Source organism: Culex quinquefasciatus, chromosome 3 (genome assembly GCF_015732765.1).
Source record: "Culex quinquefasciatus strain JHB chromosome 3, VPISU_Cqui_1.0_pri_paternal, whole genome shotgun sequence".
NCBI classification, from domain to species: domain Eukaryota; kingdom Metazoa; phylum Arthropoda; class Insecta; order Diptera; family Culicidae; genus Culex; species Culex quinquefasciatus.
In genome coordinates, this window is record NC_051863.1 from 58,092,434 (window position 1) to 58,115,005 (window position 22,572).

The window sequence follows — 22,572 nt, forward strand, 5'->3', positions numbered from 1 at the left end:
AAATTTTTAATTTCTTAATTTCCCAATTTCCTAATTTCAAAATTTCCTAATATCCTAATTTTCTAATTTCCTATTTTCTAATTTCTAAATTTCCTAATTTCCCAATTTCCTAATTTCCTAATTTCATTATTTCCTAATTTTCTAATTTTGTTATTTGTTAATTTCTAAATTTCCTCATTTCCTAATATCCTAATTTCCTCATTTCCAAATTTCCGAATTTCCTAATTTCCTAATTTTGTAATTTCTTAATTGTTAAATTTTTAATTTCTTAATTTCCCAATTTCCTAATTTCAAAATTTCCTAATATCCTAATTTTCTAATTTCCTATTTTCTAATTTCTAAATTTCCTAATTTCCTAACTTCCTAATTTCCTAATTTCATTATTTCCTAATTTTCTAATTTTATTATTTGTTAATTTCTAAATTTCTAAATTTCCTCATTTCCTAATATCCTAATTTCCTAATTTCCAAATTTCCGAATTTCCTAATTTTGTAATTTCTTAATTGTTAAATTTTTAATTTCTTAATTTCCCAATTTCCTAATTTCCTAATTTTCTAATTTCCTAATTTCCTAATTTCCTTATTTCCTAATTTCCTAATTTCCTAATTTCCTAATTTCCTAATTTCCTAGTTTCTAATTTCCTAATTTCCTAATTTCCTTATTTCCTAATTTCCTAATTGCCCAATTTCCTAATTTCCTTATTTCCTTATTTCCTTATTTCCTTATTTCCTTATTTCCTTATTTCCTTATTTCCAAATTTCCTAATTTCCTATTTTCCTAATTTCCTAATTTCCTAATTTCCTAATTGCCCAATTTTCTAATTTCCTAATTTCCTAATTTCCTAATTTTCTTATCTCCTAATTTCCTAATTTCCCAATTTCCTAATTTTCTTATTTCCTAATTTCCTAATTGCCCAATTTCCTAATTTCCGATTTTTCTAATTTCTAAATTTCCTAATTTCCTAATTTCGTAATTTCCTGATTTCCTGATTTCCTAATTTCCCAATTTCCAAATTGCCTAATTTCCTAATTTCCTAATCTCCTAATTTCCTAATTTCTTAATCTCCTAATTTCCTAATTGCCTAATTTCCTAATTTCCGAATTTCCTAATTTCCTAATTTCCTAATTTCCTAATTGCCTAATTTCCTAATTTCCGAATTTCCTAATATCCGAATTTCCGAATTTCCTAATTGCCTAAATTCCAAATTTCCTGATTTCCTAATTTCCTAATTTCCAAATTTCTTAATTTCCTATTTCCTAATTTCCGAATTTCCTAATTTCCGAATTTCCGAATTTCCTAATATCCTAATTGCCTAATTTCCTTCCAAGATTCAGCATTTTGAGATTCGGTCTGATGAGCAGCTCTATATGTTTTCATTAAATACAAAATTATATGAACCTTTGTAATAATCAGTGGCATTCAAATTTGCAAATTCTATTATTTTATTTATTCATCAAAACAAATTTAACACAGGCACCGTGCCAATAAACGTCAAACGCTACTTTCTGTTTCTGTTATTTTTCAGTTGCGTACCACTCAACAAAATTCTTTTCGTGACCTTTTCCTTGACCGTTGTTTGACGTTCACCGTTGAGCATCAACACACAACTTACCTAACGATTTTCGCCTCCAGACGAAACGACCATCCTGAACAAATCCGGCCGGAAGTGTCCGCAGCAGGCGCCGGGCCTGGTAGAAGAAGTCCCTGTAAAAAGAGGAACACACACAGTTTGTTCAGACCATTGCTCTCGCAAACTTGACCTTGACCATTCTCTTTGAACATAACCAAACTTGTCCGCACCCTCAGCAAACGTCAAATCAAAACAAATTGCTGCCGGATCTTTCTCAGGATCTCTCCCGTAAAAGATCCGGCAACAATTTTGTATGGCTTGAAGTTTGCGGAGGGTACCAAAAAAATGTAAACAAATCACTTTGTGCATCAGCCAATAGCTTGGGAAATTTGCCTGAAAATGCCTGCTGCTGTTGCGGGTGCGATTCCGCCTCTCCAAGTTCAACAAAACTCCAAATACTCACCCAAATATGCGAAAATTCCGCCATCCCAGAGCCGTTCCGGTTCGGTGACCCGGTGGATTTGTCCATCAGAACCATGTTGAACGAACGCCGGAACAACTTCATTCACGAGCACACGCGATTCGATTTGAGTATTCTCGATTTCAACTGCGCCACACAAACAGGATCAAACACGCGCGCGGGTGAAAAAAAAATGACATCCTTAATGACAGCTCGATCAACTATGGTGTGTTCGTTAGGGGAGCGTCGCCCAGATTAGGTGTCATGGTGCGTTCGTTAGGGAGCGTCGTGTTCGTTTTGTGACCCTTAATATTTTTTGCCGTTTCTATTATTGAATAAAAATGTTAAAATGTTTAAATGATTAAATGTTTAAATGTTTAAATGTTTAAATGTTTAAATGTTTAAATGTTTAAATGTTTAAATGTTTAAATGTTTAAATGTTTAAATGTTTAAATGTTTAAATGTTTAAATGTTTAAATGTTTAAATGTTTAAATGTTTAAATGTTTAAATGTTTAAATGTTTAAATGTTTAAATGTTTAAATGTTTAAATGTTTAAATGTTTAAATGTTTAAATGTTTAAATGTTTAAATGTTTAAATGTTTAAATGTTTAAATGTTTAAATGTTTAAATGTTTAAATGTTTAAATGTTTAAATGTTTAAATGTTTAAATGTTTAAATGTTTAAATGTTTAAATGTTTAAATGTTTAAATGTTTAAATGTTTAAATGTTTAAATGTTTAAATGTTTAAATGTTTAAATGTTTAAATGTTTAAATGTTTAAATGTTTAAATGTTTAAATGTTTAAATGTTTAAATGTTTAAATGTTTAAATGTTTAAATGTTTAAATGTTTAAATGTTTAAATGTTTAAATGTTTAAATGTTTAAATGTTTAAATGTTTAAATGTTTAAATGTTTAAATGTTTAAATGTTTAAATGTTTAAATGTTTAAATGTTTAAATGTTTAAATGTTTAAATGTTTAAATGTTTAAATGTTTAAATGTTTAAATGTTTAAATGTTTAAATGTTTAAATGTTTAAATGTTTAAATGTTTAAATGTTTAAATGTTTAAATGTTTAAATGTTTAAATGTTTAAATGTTTAAATGTTTAAATGTTTAAATGTTTAAATGTTTAAATGTTTAAATGTTTAAATGTTTAAATGTTTAAATGTTTAAATGTTTAAATGTTTAAATGTTTAAATGTTTAAATGTTTAAATGTTTAAATGTTTAAATGTTTAAATGTTTAAATGTTTAAATGTTTAAATGTTTAAATGTTTAAATGTTTAAATGTTTAAATGTTTAAATGTTTAAATGTTTAAATGTTTAAATGTTTAAATGTTTAAATGTTTAAATGTTTAAATGTTTAAATGTTTAAATGTTTAAATGTTTAAATGTTTAAATGTTTAAATGTTTAAATGTTTAAATGTTTAAATGTTTAAATGTTTAAATGTTTAAATGTTTAAATGTTTAAATGTTTAAATGTTTAAATGTTTAAATGTTTAAATGTTTAAATGTTTAAATGTTTAAATGTTTAAATGTTTAAATGTTTAAATGTTTAAATGTTTAAATGTTTAAATGTTTAAATGTTTAAATGTTTAAATGTTTAAATGTTTAAATGTTTAAATGTTTAAATGTTTAAATGTTTAAATGTTTAAATGTTTAAATGTTTAAATGTTTAAATGTTTAAATGTTTAAATGTTTAAATGTTTAAATGTTTAAATGTTTAAATGTTTAAATGTTTAAATGTTTAAATGTTTAAATGTTTAAATGTTTAAATGTTTAAATGTTTAAATGTTTAAATGTTTAAATGTTTAAATGTTTAAATGTTTAAATGTTTAAATGTTTAAATGTTTAAATGTTTAAATGTTTAAATGTTTAAATGTTTAAATGTTTAAATGTTTAAATGTTTAAATGTTTAAATGTTTAAATGTTTAAATGTTTAAATGTTTAAATGTTTAAATGTTTAAATGTTTAAATGTTTAAATGTTTAAATGTTTAAATGTTTAAATGTTTAAATGTTTAAATGTTTAAATGTTTAAATGTTTAAATGTTTAAATGTTTAAATGTTTAAATGTTTAAATGTTTAAATGTTTAAATGTTTAAATGTTTAAATGTTCAAATGTTCAAATGTTTGAATATTTTAATATTTTAATATTTTAATATTTTAATATTTTAATATTTTAATATTTTAATATTTTAATATTTTAATATTTTAATATTTTAATATTTTAATATTTTAATATTTTAATATTTTAATATTTTAATATTTTAATATTTTAATATTTTAATATTTTAATATTTTAATATTTTAATATTTTAATATTTTAATATTTTAATATTTTAATATTTTAATATTTTAATATTTTAATATTTTAATATTTTAATATTTTAATATTTTAATATTTTAATATTTTAATATTTTAATATTTTAATATTTTAATATTTTAATATTTTAATATTTTAATATTTTAATATTTTAATATTTTAATATTTTAATATTTTAATATTTTAATATTTTAATATTTTAATATTTGAATATTTTAATATTTGAATATTTGAATATTTTAATATTTTAATATTTTAATATTTTAATATTTTAATATTTTAATATTTTAATATTTTAATATTTTAATATTTTAATATTTGAAAATTTTTGTATTTTAATATTTTAATATTTTATTATTTTATTATTTTAATATTTTAATATTTTATTATTTTAATATTTTAATATTTTGATATTTTAATATTTTAATATTTTAATATTTTAATATTTTAATATTTTAATATTTTAATATTTTAATATTTTAATATTTGAATATTTTAATATTTTAATATTTTAATATTTTAATATTTTAATATTTTAATATTTTAATATTTTAATATTTTAATATTTTAATATTTTAATATTTTAATATTTTAATATTTTAATATTTTAATATTTTAATATTTTAATATTTTAATATTTTAATATTTTAATATTTTAATATTTTAATATTTTAATATTTTAATATTTTAATATTTTAATATTTTAATATTTTAATATTTTAATATTTTAATATTTTAATATTTTAATATTTTAATATTTTAATATTTTAATATTTTAATATTTTAATATTTTAATATTTTAATATTTTAATATTTTAATATTTTAATATTTTAATATTTTAATATTCAAATATTTAAATATTTTATTATTTTAATATTTAATTTTTTTGTGTAGAAACAGTTAAATATGTAAAATTTCTAGTATTTTAATGTCTTAATGCTTAAGTTTTTAATACTTTGATTTGATTTGAGCTTTTCACAAAATCGTTTGTGAAGTTTTGTATTTAAAATATAACTCGATTTCAAATACTTTTGTTACATGATTCAAATTATTTTAAAAAATCGTTAAAAAAAGTTAACACCACGGACGAACGGACATGACACCACGAACAAATTTTGCTCATTTTTCTGAGGCAAAATTCAAATTTCAGCCGAATAAAAATACGTTAAAACCGCCTTGAAACACTAGCGCTACAGGTGTTCACGTTGGCGAACTATTTTTGTGTTGGTATTATTACTAATTCAGTCAAAATGTTGTCATGCTGCGGTGATTGAAAATTGTCGTTGATTTTCCCGCTTCCAATAGTTTTTCAGCGCGCTGTTCTTTTGCGGTGAACGGTAGTTGTACATTTTTGATTGATATCAACAATACTATCTGAAGCGAATCACGGAATTTGTAAATAAACAAAGTAATAAAGATGCACACAAATTTCGAGAAATTTTGAATTCAGGGCGATTAACAACGTTAAAAGGTATTTTGTTTATGCTTGATCCGCAAAATGAAATAAAAATAAATTTCGTTTTCGTCCATCAAATGTCACGCAGCTGGTAGTAAAAGGATATCCTGATGCCGTTTCTCCACGGTTCCAGATTTCAACAAAAAAATAACAGCGATAGATAGTCCTAGGCCAAATTGATCGCCATGGAAAAGGGAGGCCCTCAACACACGGAGCTCGAGGAGTGGCCTCCCAACTGAAGGACACCGCAACTTCCCAAGGAGTTCAGAAACGAGCTTTGTTGTGGTCCAGATTGTTTCGCAGCGATGGTGTGAGGTTTGCTAGGTTGAAAATCAGTTTAAAGTTTGATCTACAAATAAGGCACATTCGCGCAGCTTTTCCATTTCGTTTAGACAGTTGGGTAAAAGTCAACTCGTCCTTGCAGCTCAACCAAACGATGATTTATCCGGTTCAGCAACGACGTGTGTGCTGCTGGGGTTGCAGTCTAACACGTCTTCGGCAACCAGGGCGATCGAACTGTTCAGATTGCCGATCCATTTGGACTTTGTCGTCCAACACATGAGCCACCGAGGTAACCGTTAAACTCGTCCCCAGCTTCAACCCTTGTTCCAACCACTCTGCTTTGTCGAAATTGTGATCCCAATAATTGGGTTTCTCTGCACAAAATTTCTTGTTTCAACCGGAACCAGGGAAGGGAGGTACAGCCAAGGAACAGCCTACAATTCACGGAACGATTCTAGATTGGAGTCCTTGAGCTTGTCGACCCCGAATCCGGAAATCTTCTGCCGCACATTAACTGAGCACTCCGCCCACTGCTAAAAATTGCAGAATTCAGTAGAAATTTGTTGACGGAAGTTCGGATCTGTTTAATTTTTTATTCGATTTTAGAAACTTCTCAATTTGATTAAATTACAAGCGCGAACTGAAAATTTTAAACGTTTTTTTCAGCCGACGAACCAACCAAAAAAATCAGGCAAACTGTCAAGTAGCGCAAACTGTCAAAGTTTGTTTTGACATGAGCGTTTGCGCACTGAAGACAAGCAGGAAAAGAAATAAGAAGAATTAGAAGAAAATCAGCTTCAAATTCAAAATGCTCGTGTCATGTCCGTTCGTCCGTGTTAACACTACGCAACTATAACATTACAATAAAACTTACTGTAACAAAAATTTGGAAAAATGCATTATGAGATTTCCAATAACAAAACCATGATATTTGCTGTCTTCATGTATTTTACGGTAGTTTTATTGTTTCAATTTATAACATTTCCAATAACAAAACCATGAAATTGACTGTAACCATGAAATCTACGATAGCTTTATCGTCATTCCAATGAAGTTCAAAAAAATCAACCATAAACTAACTATAGATATTATAATATCTATTGTAACTGCATGGTTTTGACAATGCATATTATCATATAATTTTATTCGGGAAATTTTCGCTGAATTCAGGTATATCGTTCCATGAATTGTTGAACAATGGTTTGAATTGTTGGGACTTAGGAAAATTTTCGCTGAATTCAGGTATATCGTTCCATGAATTGTTAAAGTATTATTTGAATTATTCGGACTTAGGATTTTTTTTGCTGTAGTTCAATTGGCTCAATCATACAATACCTGTTTCAAATAATCCTAAGCGTTTGGCGAACAGTTATATCGTTCCATGAATTGTTGTACAATTGTTTGGATTATTGGGACTTAAGAGTTTTTCGCTGAGCTTCAAGTTGGAAATACTACGTCGGCTATGGCACCCTTATGTTTTAACAATAGCTGTTCCGAAAAATCCTTACCATATGGCGAAAAGTTATATTTCTCCATGAATTGTTGAACAATTGTTTGAATCATCGGGACTTAAGAAAATTTTCGCTAAAATTCATTTTTGGCAATCATACAAAAACTGTTTGAAATAATACCAAACATATGAGGAATAATTATATCGTACCATTAATTGTTGTGCAATTGTTTCAATTATTAGGACTTAGGAAATTTAGGAAATTTTTCGCTTAGGTTTCTTTGACTAAATCATACCGAGTATCATAAATTTTATCATACCGGCTACAGTACTATTATGTTCTAACAATAGCTGTTTCGAACCATCCTAATCGTATGACGAATAGATACCGTTCATTAAATTGTAGGAAAAAAAATCAACCATTCGAATGTGTCAAGATAAGTGTAACAATTCGGGAAATAGTACCATTTTAATTTTGTTATATGGTCGTGACATTATATCAACAATATCACAAATGGTAACCATACCAGAAATAATTTTCTTATGATTTCGACAGTTTCACCTTTGGTATTTGATTATGCGGGATCAGCACGCCATTTATTCTGCTTACCGGTACAAAATTTAACCTCAATCTTGTTCGTGTACGTAAATACACGCAATACATACGCACGTAGATAACTCTAAATAGAGTAATCTACGTGCGTGTACGTACACGAAAATAAAGTGAGGTTAAATTTTGTCAGCCAGCCAAATCAAATGGTGCGCTAGTGTGCGTACGCGAAACGTCATAAAGCTCTATTGCTTTTTGAGGAATGTAATTTTCAGTGTGTCCCTTTGCAGAATCCATCTTCTGATTTCTTTTCGAACACCTCCCCCTGACAGTTCCGAAACGTCACACCGCGGAGGTAAAACCAAAACATCACGCACGCACACTCCCGCAAATCTACCTGTCCGCGGACGGAACTGTGGGGAGTGCAAAAAAACGGATTCATTCAGCAGCAGCAGATCAATCGCGAGAGGAGAACGTCAGAAGAAGCAAAGTGTTTTTTTTTTTCTTTCGCCAAGAGTTGGATTCACACAAGTTTGGGAGTGGAAATTGTGCGCTGGAAAAGTGTCTCTAGATTTAAGGTAAGAATAAAATGGTTGCACTTTTCACTGCGACTTCACGGTGGAGGCGTTTAGTTTCGCCATGTGCAAAGAGGCAAGTCTTTGATTGCGTCGCGTGAAATAAATTGCGTTCAAAATTTTGCTTTCTTTGTTTCCTGAACATTTTTTTTTCGCTTTGATGTATGAGCTGTTTTAGTCGTCTTCTTCCTTCTCTCTCTGGTTCTCGCTCTCAGCTGCTTCTGTTTTTGTCTGTTGCTCTTCTTGTTTTTGTTATTTTCGTTAGTAGTAAATATTTATTGGTATTTTATTTTTTTGCTGTGTTTGTCTAATCTAGCCTGCTACGCGTTTTTGCTTTGTTATTTATTTACGAATTTTAATTTCGCAAGTGGCAAATCAAGTCAAAGCGTCCATCTAGCCTACCACGATTGTGTTTACAATTTAGTAAGAATCAACACAACACACGAGTTTGGCTAGTGAGTGATTAAATTGCGAATCTATTTTGCGTCGTCGTCGTCGCGCGTCCGAGTTTAAGGTCTTTCCTGTATGTAAATGAAAATCAGCTGGTGGAATAAACACTATCAAAGCTCTCTCTCTCTCTCTCACTCGAACTCGACCAGGTGTGAGTGTGACGAAGTGGCTCTCTTTTCGCTTCTTTTCAGCTTGTCAATTTTTTCTATTCGTTAATCGAACGCCTTTTGCCTTGAACCTTCCTTTTTTTTTGCTTCTCAGACAAACTCGTGAAAATTGTTGGCTTCCTTGCTTGATTCTTTCCGCTGGTCGCTGGACACGACCCCGGCCACTTTCCCGGAATTGGAAGATGTGACGCAGTGTGGCATCTGTCGAAGGCAGTTCCACCCCCATAAAAGGTAAAAAACAGCTTCGAGATCGAGAACACAAACTCTCGAAACAGTTCGCTTTGCTTTGTTTGCAATCGAATCGTTCATTACACTTGATTAAACAGCAGCTAAATTCTTCTCGTTCCAGCACGAGCGCGTAGTTCCTCATCCCCCCAACCATGGCCAACACCCGACACGATACGAAATCTTACGACACGCTGACCAACCAGGACACGAATCCGTTTGCGGCGGACCAGGGCAATGCCAAGCGGTCACCCACGATCGACGAGGAGGAAACGCCCCAGAGCAGCGGGCTGGTGATCCACGTCGTGCCGGAAACGAACAAGGGTGAGTATGGGGTGTTGCTCGACGGCAAACCGTTCCAACGGAACGCACAGGTTCTACAAGAAACTCAGTCAATCCCGCAAAGGCTTCGTGCCGCGAGCCGAAAATGTTGAAATGAAACGCGTAAGTTCTACAAGAAGCTCAACAAATTCTGGAGAGTCTGCAGGACAACACAAGTTCTCGCGATTGGAAGCTCGGGACGTGGAATTGCAAGTCTCTCAAATTTGATGGATGAAGCCGCAACCCGATCTCAGTACTCTCCTGCCTGCCAGAAGTTCTAGAAATGCTGATTCGCCAAAGAATGCACGCTGCCGCAGTCCCCATCATACCGGGGTTTCAGCATGGATTCGTGAAGATACGGATCGACAGTTTCGAACTTGATGCTGTACGTTAGTTCGATGAGTTCCAGTCTTGAGAAACGATGCCAGGTTGATTCAGTTTGAATGGACTTTGCGAAGGCCTTTGACAAAGTGCATCATAGCGCATGAAGAACTTGGGGGCCGCGAAGCTTTGCCTCGGAATTCGGATCGAGAGGACGGCAGATGAAATCTCCCTGGACCAGCAAGCGTACATCGAATCCGTAATGAAGCGGTTCAACATGAGCGAGTGCAAGCCGGCCAGCCTCCCGATAAACTCGAGTGAGAAGCTATCGAACGAGATGAGTTAGAAGACCACGTAGCCGGATATTCTGTTACCAAACCAAATGAGATTCATATGAAAACTCTAGAGTTCTATTCCCATTGCAAAAAATGGTGTCTACAAATTATGTAGTGTAATGTGCAACATTCTTAGGAGGAGTGTTGAAGAAGAAGATCGAAGCATGCCATGAACTGTATCTGAATCTGCAGTATAAAATTTGTTTGACAAATGCCTACAACTTGCGACTCAATATGTTAACACAGACAGATAACCAGGAAGATCTAGAACAACACAAGCAGCTAGGAAAAAACGTTTTGGAGATACGACCTCAAGACTTGGTCCAAAGATCAGCTGTCGGAGAATTGGAAAGATACTATACGGAGCGATCACTTTCTGTCGTCTGTTAAAGCAAATAAAGGATTTTGGTTAGACGTGCCAAGCCGGTTACGTGTAGGAAAGATCAACGACGGAACAAGTCTTTTTACTTTGCCAAATCCTATTAAAATGTCGCGAGGACCAAATTCCAATCAAGTTACGATTATCAACCGACTCGGCCAGTTTATGTGCTTAGCTGGCCTTAGCCGGAAAATACACCAAGCTGAAACATTAGGCAGAAAAAGATGGTGACGATCGACGGAGACGAGTTGGAGGCCGTGGAGGAGTTTCTATAGCTCGGATTGTCGGAAAACAACTTCAGCAGAGAAATTCGCCTCATCATCAGTCGTACCTACAAAAGGAGAACCTCTTCTTTTGATACGAGTTATGGACGATGCTAGAAGAGGACCTGCAAGCACTTTTAGCTTTGTGATGGCACAATATAAGGTGAAACACGTCGCCAGCAAAACCTGATTTTTCCACGAAACAACCCGTTGGCCTAAGCGAGTTCACTGATCGTTGGGGGTGCGGTAAAGTGGAACATTTAGCCTGCTGACCTGAAGCAAACTACATCGGAAGCAACTGTTAAGAGGCTCTGTTTAGCTTTCTGGAACCAAGTGCAGCTGTAGTATACGCGTGTACCCCCTGTAACCACAATTTAAAGGAAGCGTGGAATAGGGACGACCCTCCGGCTTCTCTGCGGGGTGCCTGGTAGACATGAAACGCCATTTGAAGAATCCACGGAAGTGCTTGGGTAACCTGGGACTCCCTAACCAAAAGTTACACGAAGGGCTGCAAAGGTATAACACCCCGGGCAACCGAGACTCCTGGAAGAGGTCGCAAAATGGGAACTAGGATGAACTCGGGCTACGCTGGAAGGAACAACCCCGAGACGAACCAAGACGTGCTGGCATCTAGAAGAAAGATACGACCCAAATGGACGATCCGCCCTCGTTTTAAACTTAGTTTTTCAATACATGACCAATGCGGAAGTAGCAGTGTACTGGAAGCCTACGAAAGACGTCTTCATCGATTTCAAGGCAAATTATAGTAATGCCGAAATGATGAGTATCCGATGTGAAGATCAGCAAAATCCTTGAGAGGGGGTTCAACAAGTTAGATCAACTACTTGCCTACGACAGAACTATCGATATGATTGCGAGAAAACCAGAAAAGGTGAAACAGCCACGATGGTGAGAGAACAAGCCAAGATGGACAGAAGTACTCCCAGCTGATAAGTATGATGTGTCAAAATTCATAAATAAAGTTTCAGTACATGGGTAAATGAAGCCCATTGCATAAGAAACAAGTTACGTCAAAAATTTCCCAATTTCGTCCGATTTCCCGCCAACCCAGCTGCACCATTTCCCACAGTCAGAAATCCGTTACTACAAGCTTCGTAAGCCAATCAACAGGTCAGAATGGTTCACGATGCGACCAGAGCTGGGTGTTTTCGCAGCGTTCGCTGCTGCGGCGATCATGGCACAGGAAAAGTGTCCAACTTTCAGGCAAGCTTCCGTGCTGACCGCGTGCACATCGAAAGCATGGATCAAGAAGATCTTTCCCCACTTTCCGGACACGTTCTGCGTCCGGACGACCCTGAGATGTGTTAACCGTGGCGTGGAAACGCCGAACGCAACACTTTTATTTGATTGTTCTTTGAAAGAATCTGGTGGGATTTGGCTGGCGATGGAACGATCGATACGGAACGCAAGCTTGAAGGAACATCTACGGAAGATTACGCAACTCAACATTACGACCTGCATTGTCTCGGGAGGCGAAAGAGGATTAAGTTGCGCAATGAACGCTGCCCCAAACGTTGTGGCTGTTTGGCAAAACTACTTCAGTTACGATGTGGATTTATCACGACTGAGGCCCACGCAAAAGGACACGTTGAGCGACTGTAACTGCAGCGTCTATGATGAATTTTATCGAAATCAGTGGAAGCTGTGTCGGTTTCAACCCAAGTCTATCCCCAACCTATCCGTGTTGAGCGTTTCCTTCGCGATAGCTGGGTCGATGTTTGCCTGTATCTCGATTTTAAAAGCACTCAAAAGATGGTTCTTCTGTCAGCGACCCGCTGAAAGCGGAAAGATCATCCAGTGCGTTCCCGCCGAAACGACCCGTCAATGATTGTTACATACCTTTCACCACCTCTAGCGCGATGGAACCACATCGAGGATCTGGACTCGTTCTTCACGCGCGTCTACTGCTACCACCAAAAGCACGGCTTCTACGTGATGATGCTGCAGAAGGTGTTCGAGCTGTTCCAGTTTGTGTTCGTGGTGGTGCTGATCACGTACATGTTCAACTGCGTCGACTACAGCGTCCTGTTCAAGTAAGAGAAGAATCTGGGTTTCGTTTTCAAGACGTTGCTTAACCGAGCGTTGATTCTAGCGATACCAACGTGCACGATAAGGTTACGCTGCCGATGGCGATGCTTTCGCCGTCCGAGTGCGTCGCCGTACTTGGCGGGCTGGACTGGCTGGTGTTGTTTCTGGCCGGCGTCTTTTGGGTGTTCCGGTTGATGCGCTTTTTGCTGCAGTTTGTGCAGTTCCTGGACATTAAGCAGTTCTTCAACATGGCGCTTAAGATTGAAGATGTGAGTGATTCTCTTAAGTTTGTGGAGCTTCCTGATAGCTAAATAATTCGAATTGTAGGCCGACCTCGACAACCTGACCTGGCACGAGGTCCAGAAGCGGATTCGCGAGGTGCAGTCCGAGATCCAGATGAGCATCAACAAGGAGCAACTGACTGAGCTAGATATCTACCATAGGATTTTAAGGTGAACCTCTTCTAGGACTGCCGAGTCAACTCGCACTGACCAAACCGACTTCTTGCAGGTTCAAAAACTACATGGTCGCAATGATGAACAAATCGCTGCTTCCGTCAACGATACAGCTGCCATTTCTGGGGAACGTAGTCTGCTTGAGTCAAGCGCTCCGTTACAACGTAGGATTAATCCTGTTCTGTAAGTCCCTTCTAACCCGCTAACCTGTGTAGTCGCTAACAAATCCTTCCATCCAGGGGGACCTTGGTCACCGTTCGAGAACAACTGGCACCTGCGGGAGGAGTTCAAGCGATCGAATCGCCGCATCGAGCTCTCGCACCGCCTTGCGTCGCAAATCTTCTGGGTGGCCATGTTCAACCTGATCCTGTCGCCGTTCATCTTTCTATGCCAGCTGATGTTCTTCTTCTTCAACTATGTCGATGTAAGGGGCTTGTCAACTTAATTTTTTTATTTCAAAACCTCCTTACTCATTACTGAATTTGTCCAACAGTTGATCAAGAAGGAGCCCGGCACGCTCGGCATCCGCTGCTGGTCCCAGTACGGTAAGCTGTACCTGCGCCATTTTAACGAGCTGGACCACGAGTTGGAGGCGCGGCTCACCCGGGCGTACCGCCCGGCCGTCAAGTACATGAGCTCGTTCTCGTCGCCGCTGCTGACGGTGATTGCGAGGTAGGCTCGATCATGTCTTGAAAGGTATCGCTTATCTTATGGAGATGGATTTATTTTTTAGAAATGTGGCCTTCCTGTGCGGTGGGGTCGCTTCGATGATCTTCCTGCTGGCCGTGTACGACGAGGACGTGTTCCAGGTGCAGCACGTGTTCACCATCTGTACCGTGCTGGGGGCGGCCAGCGTGATCGCCAGGTTAGTAATCGTACAATGTGGGCTTTTAGGCTTTATCCAGGTCAGCCCACACGTATTGCCCAGTTGTCCCGAAGTGACAACTGGTTCCAGCCACGGTCACTCAAGAATTGTGCTGGAGTTGAAAACGTCACGATAGATGCTTTGGACGTGGTTGCCGTTGATCTGCTGGATATCGGGAACAAGTCGCTGTCTTGATGTTAATTTCCAGCCGCATGTAAGAGTCCAATTCCAAAAAAAAAAAAAAAACCAAATCCAAGAATTCTGAAGACCACAGATCTGTTGCCGCATTACAAGAAGAAGGTCATGGAACAACTGATGGCGTTTATGGATCGTACTGGTGTCCTGCTGAAGGAACAATCTGGTTTTCGGAAACATCACTCCTGTGAATCGGTGCTGAATCTGTCAAATGCTGTTGAAGTGGAAGCGGTGTATTGAAGAAGGAAGAATTGTTCTATCAGTCTTCGTGGATCTGAAACTAGTAGGCGTTCACAAGAAAAGCGGAATACCAGACACGGTACTAAAATTGTTCAGCAGTTTCCTGTATACCGGACGCAAGTAACAAGGTATAACAGCTCGGAATATTTAGAAACAGCAGTCAAGTTCGGAGAACCGCAAGGCAGCGTGATAGACCCACTGTTGTTCATACTGTACATAAACGACATAAAACATGAAGTCGGATTCACGGACTGGTTGAAATGGAAGAAGCTGCAGCTGAACAACGCGAAGACAAAGCGCATGGGTGGAGCGGATGAAATACTGCTCGAAAGTTTGAAATTCTCGCTCCTCACTTCGACTATTGTGCATCGATCTTGGTCTTGGGAACACAACAACAACTATAAGTGCTACAGAGTAAAAAATAATACTGTATTGTGATCGACAGACGCCACGACGGAGCATGCTCGAATGGTTGCAGTGGATGTTGATGAAGCACAACAGTACAACTCCCTTGTGTTTGTTTTCCGTATGAAAAAAAAAGATGGCGCCACAATATTTCACGAAAGCCATTAGCATGACACTAGAGAAGCTGACGATCTTAGATTGCAGAACTGGAAAAAGGCATGAACACAGAACTCGCTGTTTTACAAAGGATTTAAACGTTACAACCAGCTTACAGAGGCTGCAAAAATGACGAGCAACATCAAGGAGTGCAATGACCCATGATGGTAGGAAGAACACGTTATGACGGTTGGCCATCTTCATCATTATCTGATTAAAAGTAACGCGAATCTGGGCGCGGTTTAACCCGTTGTGCTCATATGCGTGTGGAATGGGAAATGGTTCCAAAATTCCGGACGGACATACACGGAAGTGGTGTAAGATTACAGGACACTCTCTAAACACGAACGAAGAATTACCGAAAGATATCTGCTGATAAATTCTCTACAATTTTGCAATTTTTAAATTTTCATTTTTCGATTTGGATGAAACTTTGCCTATGTCAGAAGAAATCATTTTGTATAATCAGTTTTTCTGTACAGATCTGCATACAATTTTGGAGCAATGGGCTTGTAAATGTATGAAATTCTGGTCATTAGTCACTAGGTCAAAGTTGAATCAGCAGTACATTATTGTCTCGTAGTTACTTCGTTATTGACCAGGACCTCCAAAAGTCCTCTATCATGCTGATCAATCACAGCGGCCTTAAATATAAAGTAAAAAAAATCTACTTTTAGAAAAAAAACGACTTGACTTAAAAATTTCTGAAAAGTTTAAATTTTTAACATCGAAAATCAGAGGATTGCCTCAAAAGGCCGAATGCCTCGAAAGACAGAAGATTATGGAATTAAGAATTTTGTCCATATTTTTACGACTTGCATTGATTATGCTGATCAAAGATACAGTAAATAACAAACTGTTTTCTTTTTTGTAATTTAAAGCGAAATAAGTACATAATGAGTACATTCTGTTTATCTTTACCGATCATATTGTTATCATTCATAGAAATGAATAGAATGATTGAATTAAAGTATTTACAAAAGTGTTTCAATCTTGTTGTTTATTGAATTATGAAAGCTTTTGTTAATTTGATTTGGTTAACCGCGGTTGATTTTTTTTAAATAATTCGAACTGTCAAAAATCCACCAAAGCATCTACCGGTAGATATTTTTCTACCACAGATTTTTGTGCGATCAATGTGGTAGATGCTTTGGTGGATTTTTGACAGTTCGAATTATTTCAAGAATGACGATAACCGAAATTTGACCATTTTTCATATTAATGAATTCAAATATTTTTTTTGTGGCAAATAAATAGAAACATAAAAAATTTATTTAGAAATGCTGGAATGTTATGCCATTTTCATTTCGAAACCAATTTTGTGTTACATAACTATGGTTTGAGAATCGGCCTTTTTTAGGAGACCCAAAATCAGGCCAATAGTTTCCGATATATCTTTTGTTGAAAATTACAGGCTGGTTAGGTGTCATCTAGAGAAAATAATTTTCATCGATTAGAACTATGTGTGAGACTTTATCTCAGAAAATAATTGCCCGATTTTCAAAGTACCAGAAAGAAAATTAAATTTTAATATATTTGTTCAAAATGTCGATATATTCAAAACAAAACATAAAAAAATATCAATAATAAAAAATACGTTTTTTTATGAATTCAACTTTTAATCATAAAGAGTTTAAAAAACTAACTTAATCCACCATGGTGGTTGCCTTTCTCACTCTATACCAACAATTGGCGATTCGATGGGATTGGACACAATTTTTATCTAGCTTTTCTTAAGATCAGCAAAAAAAAAGTGCATAAATATCACTTAAGTGACCCAAAATTGAGACAGGATTGCCATATTCTTATTGTTTTCGGCTCGTTAGAGAGGTCTTTTGATTACCTAAAAAACGGTGTGTCGGATGATGGATCCGTACATAGTTCAAATACATTTAAGGGAAATCCGGCTTCAAGAATGTGCATAAATATCACTAAAGTGGCCGTAACTTGAGACAGGGTTGCCAGATTTTCAATATTTTGAACTCGTTGGAAAGGTCTTTCGATTACCTAACCAACCTTGTATAACATGATGGTATTTGAGTCGATTTTCGATCACTTATCTAACATCCGGATAAATACAAAAACACATTTTTATACTTAACTTTTGAACTACTTATCGAATCATTATAAAAATCAATAGGTACGTATGGGACCTCAAACCAAATCGAATGCAACTTGTTTGACCAAAATCGGTTCAGCCAGTGCTGAGAAAACTCAGTGATAATTTTGGTCACATACACACACACACAGACATTTGTTCAGTTTTCGATTCTGAGTCGATAGGTATACGAGCTCTACGAGCATTCTGAGAAAAGTTCATTTTTAGAGCAGGATTATAGCCTTACCTCAGTGAGGAAGGCAAAATGTATTTTCTTCTGAGAAGGCCTAATCATAACCTACAACTTTCCCGAAGACACCAAATCGAATAGAAAAGCGCAATTCGCAATTCGCAATTTTCAGTGTAAGAACGGGCCTTGACCGATCTTAAGCACTAGGTTCCCGACGAACACGCACTGCCCTTACACCTACATCTCACCCTTGCTCTGAGTCAGTACGAGCAGCACGCTAGAACACGCTTTGAGTGTTCGTGCCAGGCATGCACACCTTCTTTTCCGGTTACGCATTTTAACTCGGCCGGGGGTGGTACATTAAGTAGGGTTTGATGTAAGTATAAGCGCCTAACCATTTATAGTGTGCCTATCAACTTTCATTAAAGCAAAAACTGTTTTATTTTTAGTTTAAATTAAAAAACTGATTGTTATTTACTGTGTATTGTTTTCTCCTGAAATCTTCCCTATTGTTGAGTCGTGTTTATCTGTTGCTATTTCTTTTGTCGCGGTGTTTTGTTACAATTTTTGGTCCTAAGCATGTTATAAAAGTTTACCAAAAATACAATAGTAATATTTGTGTTAATTCTTTGATCATTCCCAAAATTGAACAAGGGCTCGAACCTCATTTGTTTGAAGAAAAGGGTAAAGATTGAAAACAATGGACAGTGAAAGAAATATACTATTTGAAGAATCAATAGTAAAAGAAAGATAGTAATTTATGAAGTAGATAAAGAAATTTACAATAGTTAATAAATAGAGGTAACAAACAAGCTTAGATTGTATTAAGTGCAATTTATAGGGCAGATGAAAAATTATTCAAATAGATAAATAAAGATAAACAAAATTGACATCGCTGCCAAATTAAGGGAAAACAGACAGTTTGTTGCAGCAGCATAAATTGGTAAAAAAGAGTGGAAAAGCGTTGAGAAATGAGAGAATCAAATGATTAAAATCAAAATCAAATAGAGGATAGTAAACAGAAGCCACGTTAGGAAATCAGTGAGACAAAATAAACAGAAGATAGATGGTAGCTGAAAATGAAGAGAAGAGAAACCCCGTTGTGCGATGTTTCAGGTACATCCACAGCAGTTGACTCAACATACTGCGAATCAAAACAATACCGTCTACAATCACAAATTACTTCCCTTTCCCACATTGTCGCGCCCCTTTCTTTTAGCCGTCTCGACTCTGACCCGCGGTGGTCAAAGGTTTACGATCCGTTTCCACAGGCCACCAGCTAGGTCATCATGAAAACCAAGCCAAAGTGGAGGTAAGAAAATAGGACACTCGCAAGGAACCAGAGCTATACTGTTCTGATCAAGATAATTCGGATGATCTAACAGAACTACGGATGTAGTCAGTGACGCTCCTTCCAGGATGTTCCTGGCCTAAGCGTCAACTGAAATGGGAACATCAGCATCATTCGCCCTTGGCCTGCTACACCAAATCGAATAGAAAATCATGAAGATAACAAATTTCATAAATTTACATACCCATTTTTTATCACCAAACCCCCATATTTGTAGTATGGAATGAAACTAATGATGCAAAATGCTTTTTTTAAAGTAGGGAATGCATACAAATAAAAAAAAAATACAAAGAAAAGTCGATTTGCGAAATCGTAGAGAACCAATCTGCTTGTAAATCCTTTATACTATCATCCATGCAATATCCATCCAAGGACAAAAACTCCGATTTCATCATGCTGGAATGGAATCCTTACAAATAACATGTTAATTTTGAAGGTCCTGTAACGCTCTCCCAAGTTATGAATGAACACTTTAGTGATATTTTTCATTTGGCTTCGAATATCTCAGTAATTTTGATGCACATGAATCGATCGAAGTTCGACCGCGCAATATAATTTTGGAAATTTTAATTTATTTCCTTTTTTGATTTTATTATAACGCACAAAAGGCTTATTAAAATTATTATTTCTTTAAAATTTCAGATCCATGATCCCGGACGAGAACATGATCTGGTGCCCGGAGCAGCTGCTACGCAACGTGCTCGCCCACGTTCACTACCTTCCGGCGGCATGGCGCGGTTACGCCCACACTTCTGTCGTGCGCGACCAGTTCGAGCAGTTTTTCCAGCTGAAGGCGGTAAGATTATTTGATTTCTTGGAAAAAACTTGAACGTTGAGATTAATTCACTTGCTTTTCCAGATGTACATCCTGAACGAACTGTTTAGCCCGTTCGTCGCACCATTCGTCCTGCTGTTTGTGCTGAAGCCGAAGGCGCTCGATTTGGTGGACTTTTTCCGCAACTTTACCGTGGACGTGGTGGGCGTCGGCGATGTTTGCTCGTTCGCTCAGATGGACGTGCGCAAGCACGGCAACCCGGACTGGCAGATTACGAACAGCGCAATCGATAAAGACGACGAGTCGACGGAGGCGGTGAACGTCGTCGGGCCGCCGGCTGGACCGCCGGTGGACAACAATCAGTACACGCAGGGCGAGCACGGCAAGACGGAACTCTCGTTGGTGCACTTTACGTTGACGAATCCGACCTGGCAGATGCCGCCGGAGGCACGCCAGTTTGTGCAGGGCATCAAGCGGCACGCACTGCAGGACTTGAACCGACAGCGGGGCATGCTCTATGGCGGAGGTGGTCCTGCGGTGGCCGCCGCTGCCACTGGGAACGCCATGGCGCAGAGTTTATTCTCGGTGGAGAGTTTGGGCGAGCAGTACCAGTCGATCATCCATCCGATTCTGCAGACTCACAATCTGTCCAACTCGCAGCAGCTGGGACTGTCGGTGAACTACGGAGGGTATGGTTCGCCGCCGCCGCCGGCGGCTGGGCCTCCTCCTCCGACGGCATCCCAAATGCCGTCTTCCTCGCAGCACTACCAGTTCAACTCGCCGCAGTCGTTCGACTTCGAGCGGATGCTGCAGCAGAATCTGACCGACGGCAGCACGATGGGTGGGGCCCCGCTGCGGTCCACCTTCCTGCACGACATCAACGAAAACGATGACGATGAAAGTGGGGGTGGTGGCGGCGTCGGTGACACCGGAACCAGCCAAATGCATCCATCTAGTCTAGGGGCGAGCGGAATGGCGGCGGCGGCGGCCACCAGCGCCAGTGGGACAATGAGCTTCAGCACGCGTGGCGGCATGAGCAGGAGGGAGGGTCCGGCGGAGGGTTCCCGCAACGGGCTGTTGTCCAGCTTGTACGGTGGTGGGGAAGCGCCGACGACGACGCCGCACGAGCTCACCACCGCGGACATGTGTCTTAGCACTTTGTACCTGCACGAGTTGCATCACAATCATGTAAGAAAATAATAATTTTCACTTTGTAATAACTCTAACCAAATCATTCTCTCCAGATGCGACGACGCGGTGGCAGCTTGCGCACCGACCTGAGCCAGCGGCAGCTGTGGCAGCGACCTCACCAGCAGCAGCAGCAGCCGTCCCCATCGGTTCTGGTTGTGGGTGGACTCGGTGCCGGTGCCGCCAGCAGCAGCAGTAGTAGTGGACCGGCCGCGGAACGAACCCCGCTGCTGGGGAGCAAAAAGTCATAGCAACGGGCCGAGTGGGTCTGAAGAGGGGGAAAGCGCGAGGAACCGCAGTGATATCGGACCGGAACGGGATTTACGTGGAATGAGAGGGACAGAGAGGGAGAGAGCGGAACAAACCTACACAACAAATCAAGACCGGTAATTTTAAGTAGGAAATCGTTTTTAATGTTAGCTTCAAAGTTTGTCGCTTTATAGTGCCGCGGGACAAACGAACCTCTGCTGGGAATGTTAAGTTTCTTTTTTTTTAAACTTCACACTCTCGAACAACAAACGAAATTATTCATCTGTGTTTTTGTGAATATGATTCGAACCGAAGCGGTAAATTTACACCGACAAATGCCCTATATTTATACTGAACTACTCTTAACGAACGCTATCGTGAATATCGAGCTGTGCGATTCCAAACGAGGGAAATCAATATGCACACACTTTAAAGTTTTGTAAATATTTGAATCTATTTTCGGCATCTACAACAAGTGACAAGAAAAAATAACGAAAATAAAATATTTTAAAGTTGAAATTGTGTTTTAATTCCCGCAAACAAAAAAAATCACTTCACGCTATCGCGCTGGGCTGTAAAAATATCAAACTCTCAGGTATCATAGTAGGATGTAACAAAACCACACTTTTTTGCGGGCATTTCAGGGGATGATCCCCTAGGTGTACTGAGTCAGAATCCCAAATATGAGCTCGATTGGTTGCGACAGGACCTGGCGCTCCGGCTTTAAAGTTTAAATGGGATTTAACCCGTAAAATCGGAACGTTTTGGTTTTTGCCATTTTTGAGTCCTTCAACGATTTTTGGATTTTTCAAAAACCTCATGAGCTTATAGTTTGTGTTCCAGGGTACAACTTTGCCGAAGACTGCGAAGAGATTTGATAATTAGCACTGCTTGTACAATGATTTGAAAATAAAAAAACTTTTTGCCATTAATTTGTTTGATTAGTATTGGCAACACTTTCTTTGAACGCGCGCGTCCAGAGCCAGGCGTCGTAACTATAGCAGCGAGAAAACATCCAGCGTACAACGGTCAAAGTTTGACACATGGAAAGAAAATGCTTTATTTGGATGTTGTGCTTATGTTTTCGATGGTGCCGGAGGATTTGATCACCGGTGCTGCTCTTTTAATCTGTCGTAGATTCCGGTATTCTATTTGGCAGTGACTCGCAGGAATTAGTTCTAAGCCCACCTGGTCCTGCCATTAACCCGTGTGGATCTTTTTCGTCGCG

At 37.3% G+C, this 22,572-nt stretch overlaps 1 protein-coding gene across 4 annotated transcripts; it reads left to right on the top strand.

The window, feature by feature from the left end:
* Positions 1–8,435: 8,435 nt before the first annotated feature.
* Positions 8,436–21,858, top strand: LOC6046657 (autophagy-related protein 9A). 4 transcript variants are annotated; one of them, XM_038262149.1, is made up of 13 exons: positions 8,437–8,670; positions 9,379–9,515; positions 9,634–9,833; positions 13,005–13,182; positions 13,242–13,446; positions 13,505–13,629; positions 13,688–13,815; positions 13,872–14,056; positions 14,126–14,304; positions 14,366–14,497; positions 19,775–19,928; positions 19,992–21,095; positions 21,152–21,858. In XM_038262149.1, exons 3-13 carry the CDS (start codon positions 9,665–9,667, stop codon positions 21,344–21,346), a joined length of 2,754 nt encoding a protein of 917 aa, XP_038118077.1. In that variant the 5' UTR covers positions 8,437–8,670; positions 9,379–9,515; positions 9,634–9,664; the 3' UTR covers positions 21,347–21,858. The 4 variants fall into 4 exon arrangements, with proteins under 4 accessions (XP_038118078.1, XP_038118077.1, XP_038118075.1 ...); XM_038262147.1 differs by lacking the exon at positions 8,437–8,670 and adding an exon at positions 8,939–9,090 and having other exon boundaries at positions 21,152–21,346; XM_038262148.1 differs by lacking the exon at positions 8,437–8,670 and adding an exon at positions 9,167–9,268 and having other exon boundaries at positions 21,152–21,346.
* Positions 21,859–22,572: the final 714 nt, after the last annotated feature.

Coding starts and splice junctions, on each gene's coding strand:
- LOC6046657 (XM_038262150.1), top strand. CDS start 9,665: ATGGCCAACACCCGACACGATACGAAATCTTACGACACGCTGACCAAC. Junction 13,447..13,504: donor TGGCGCTTAAGATTGAAGAT/GTGAGTGATTCT, acceptor TTCGAATTGTAG/GCCGACCTCGACAACCTGAC. Junction 14,057..14,125: donor TCTTCTTCAACTATGTCGAT/GTAAGGGGCTTG, acceptor TTTGTCCAACAG/TTGATCAAGAAGGAGCCCGG.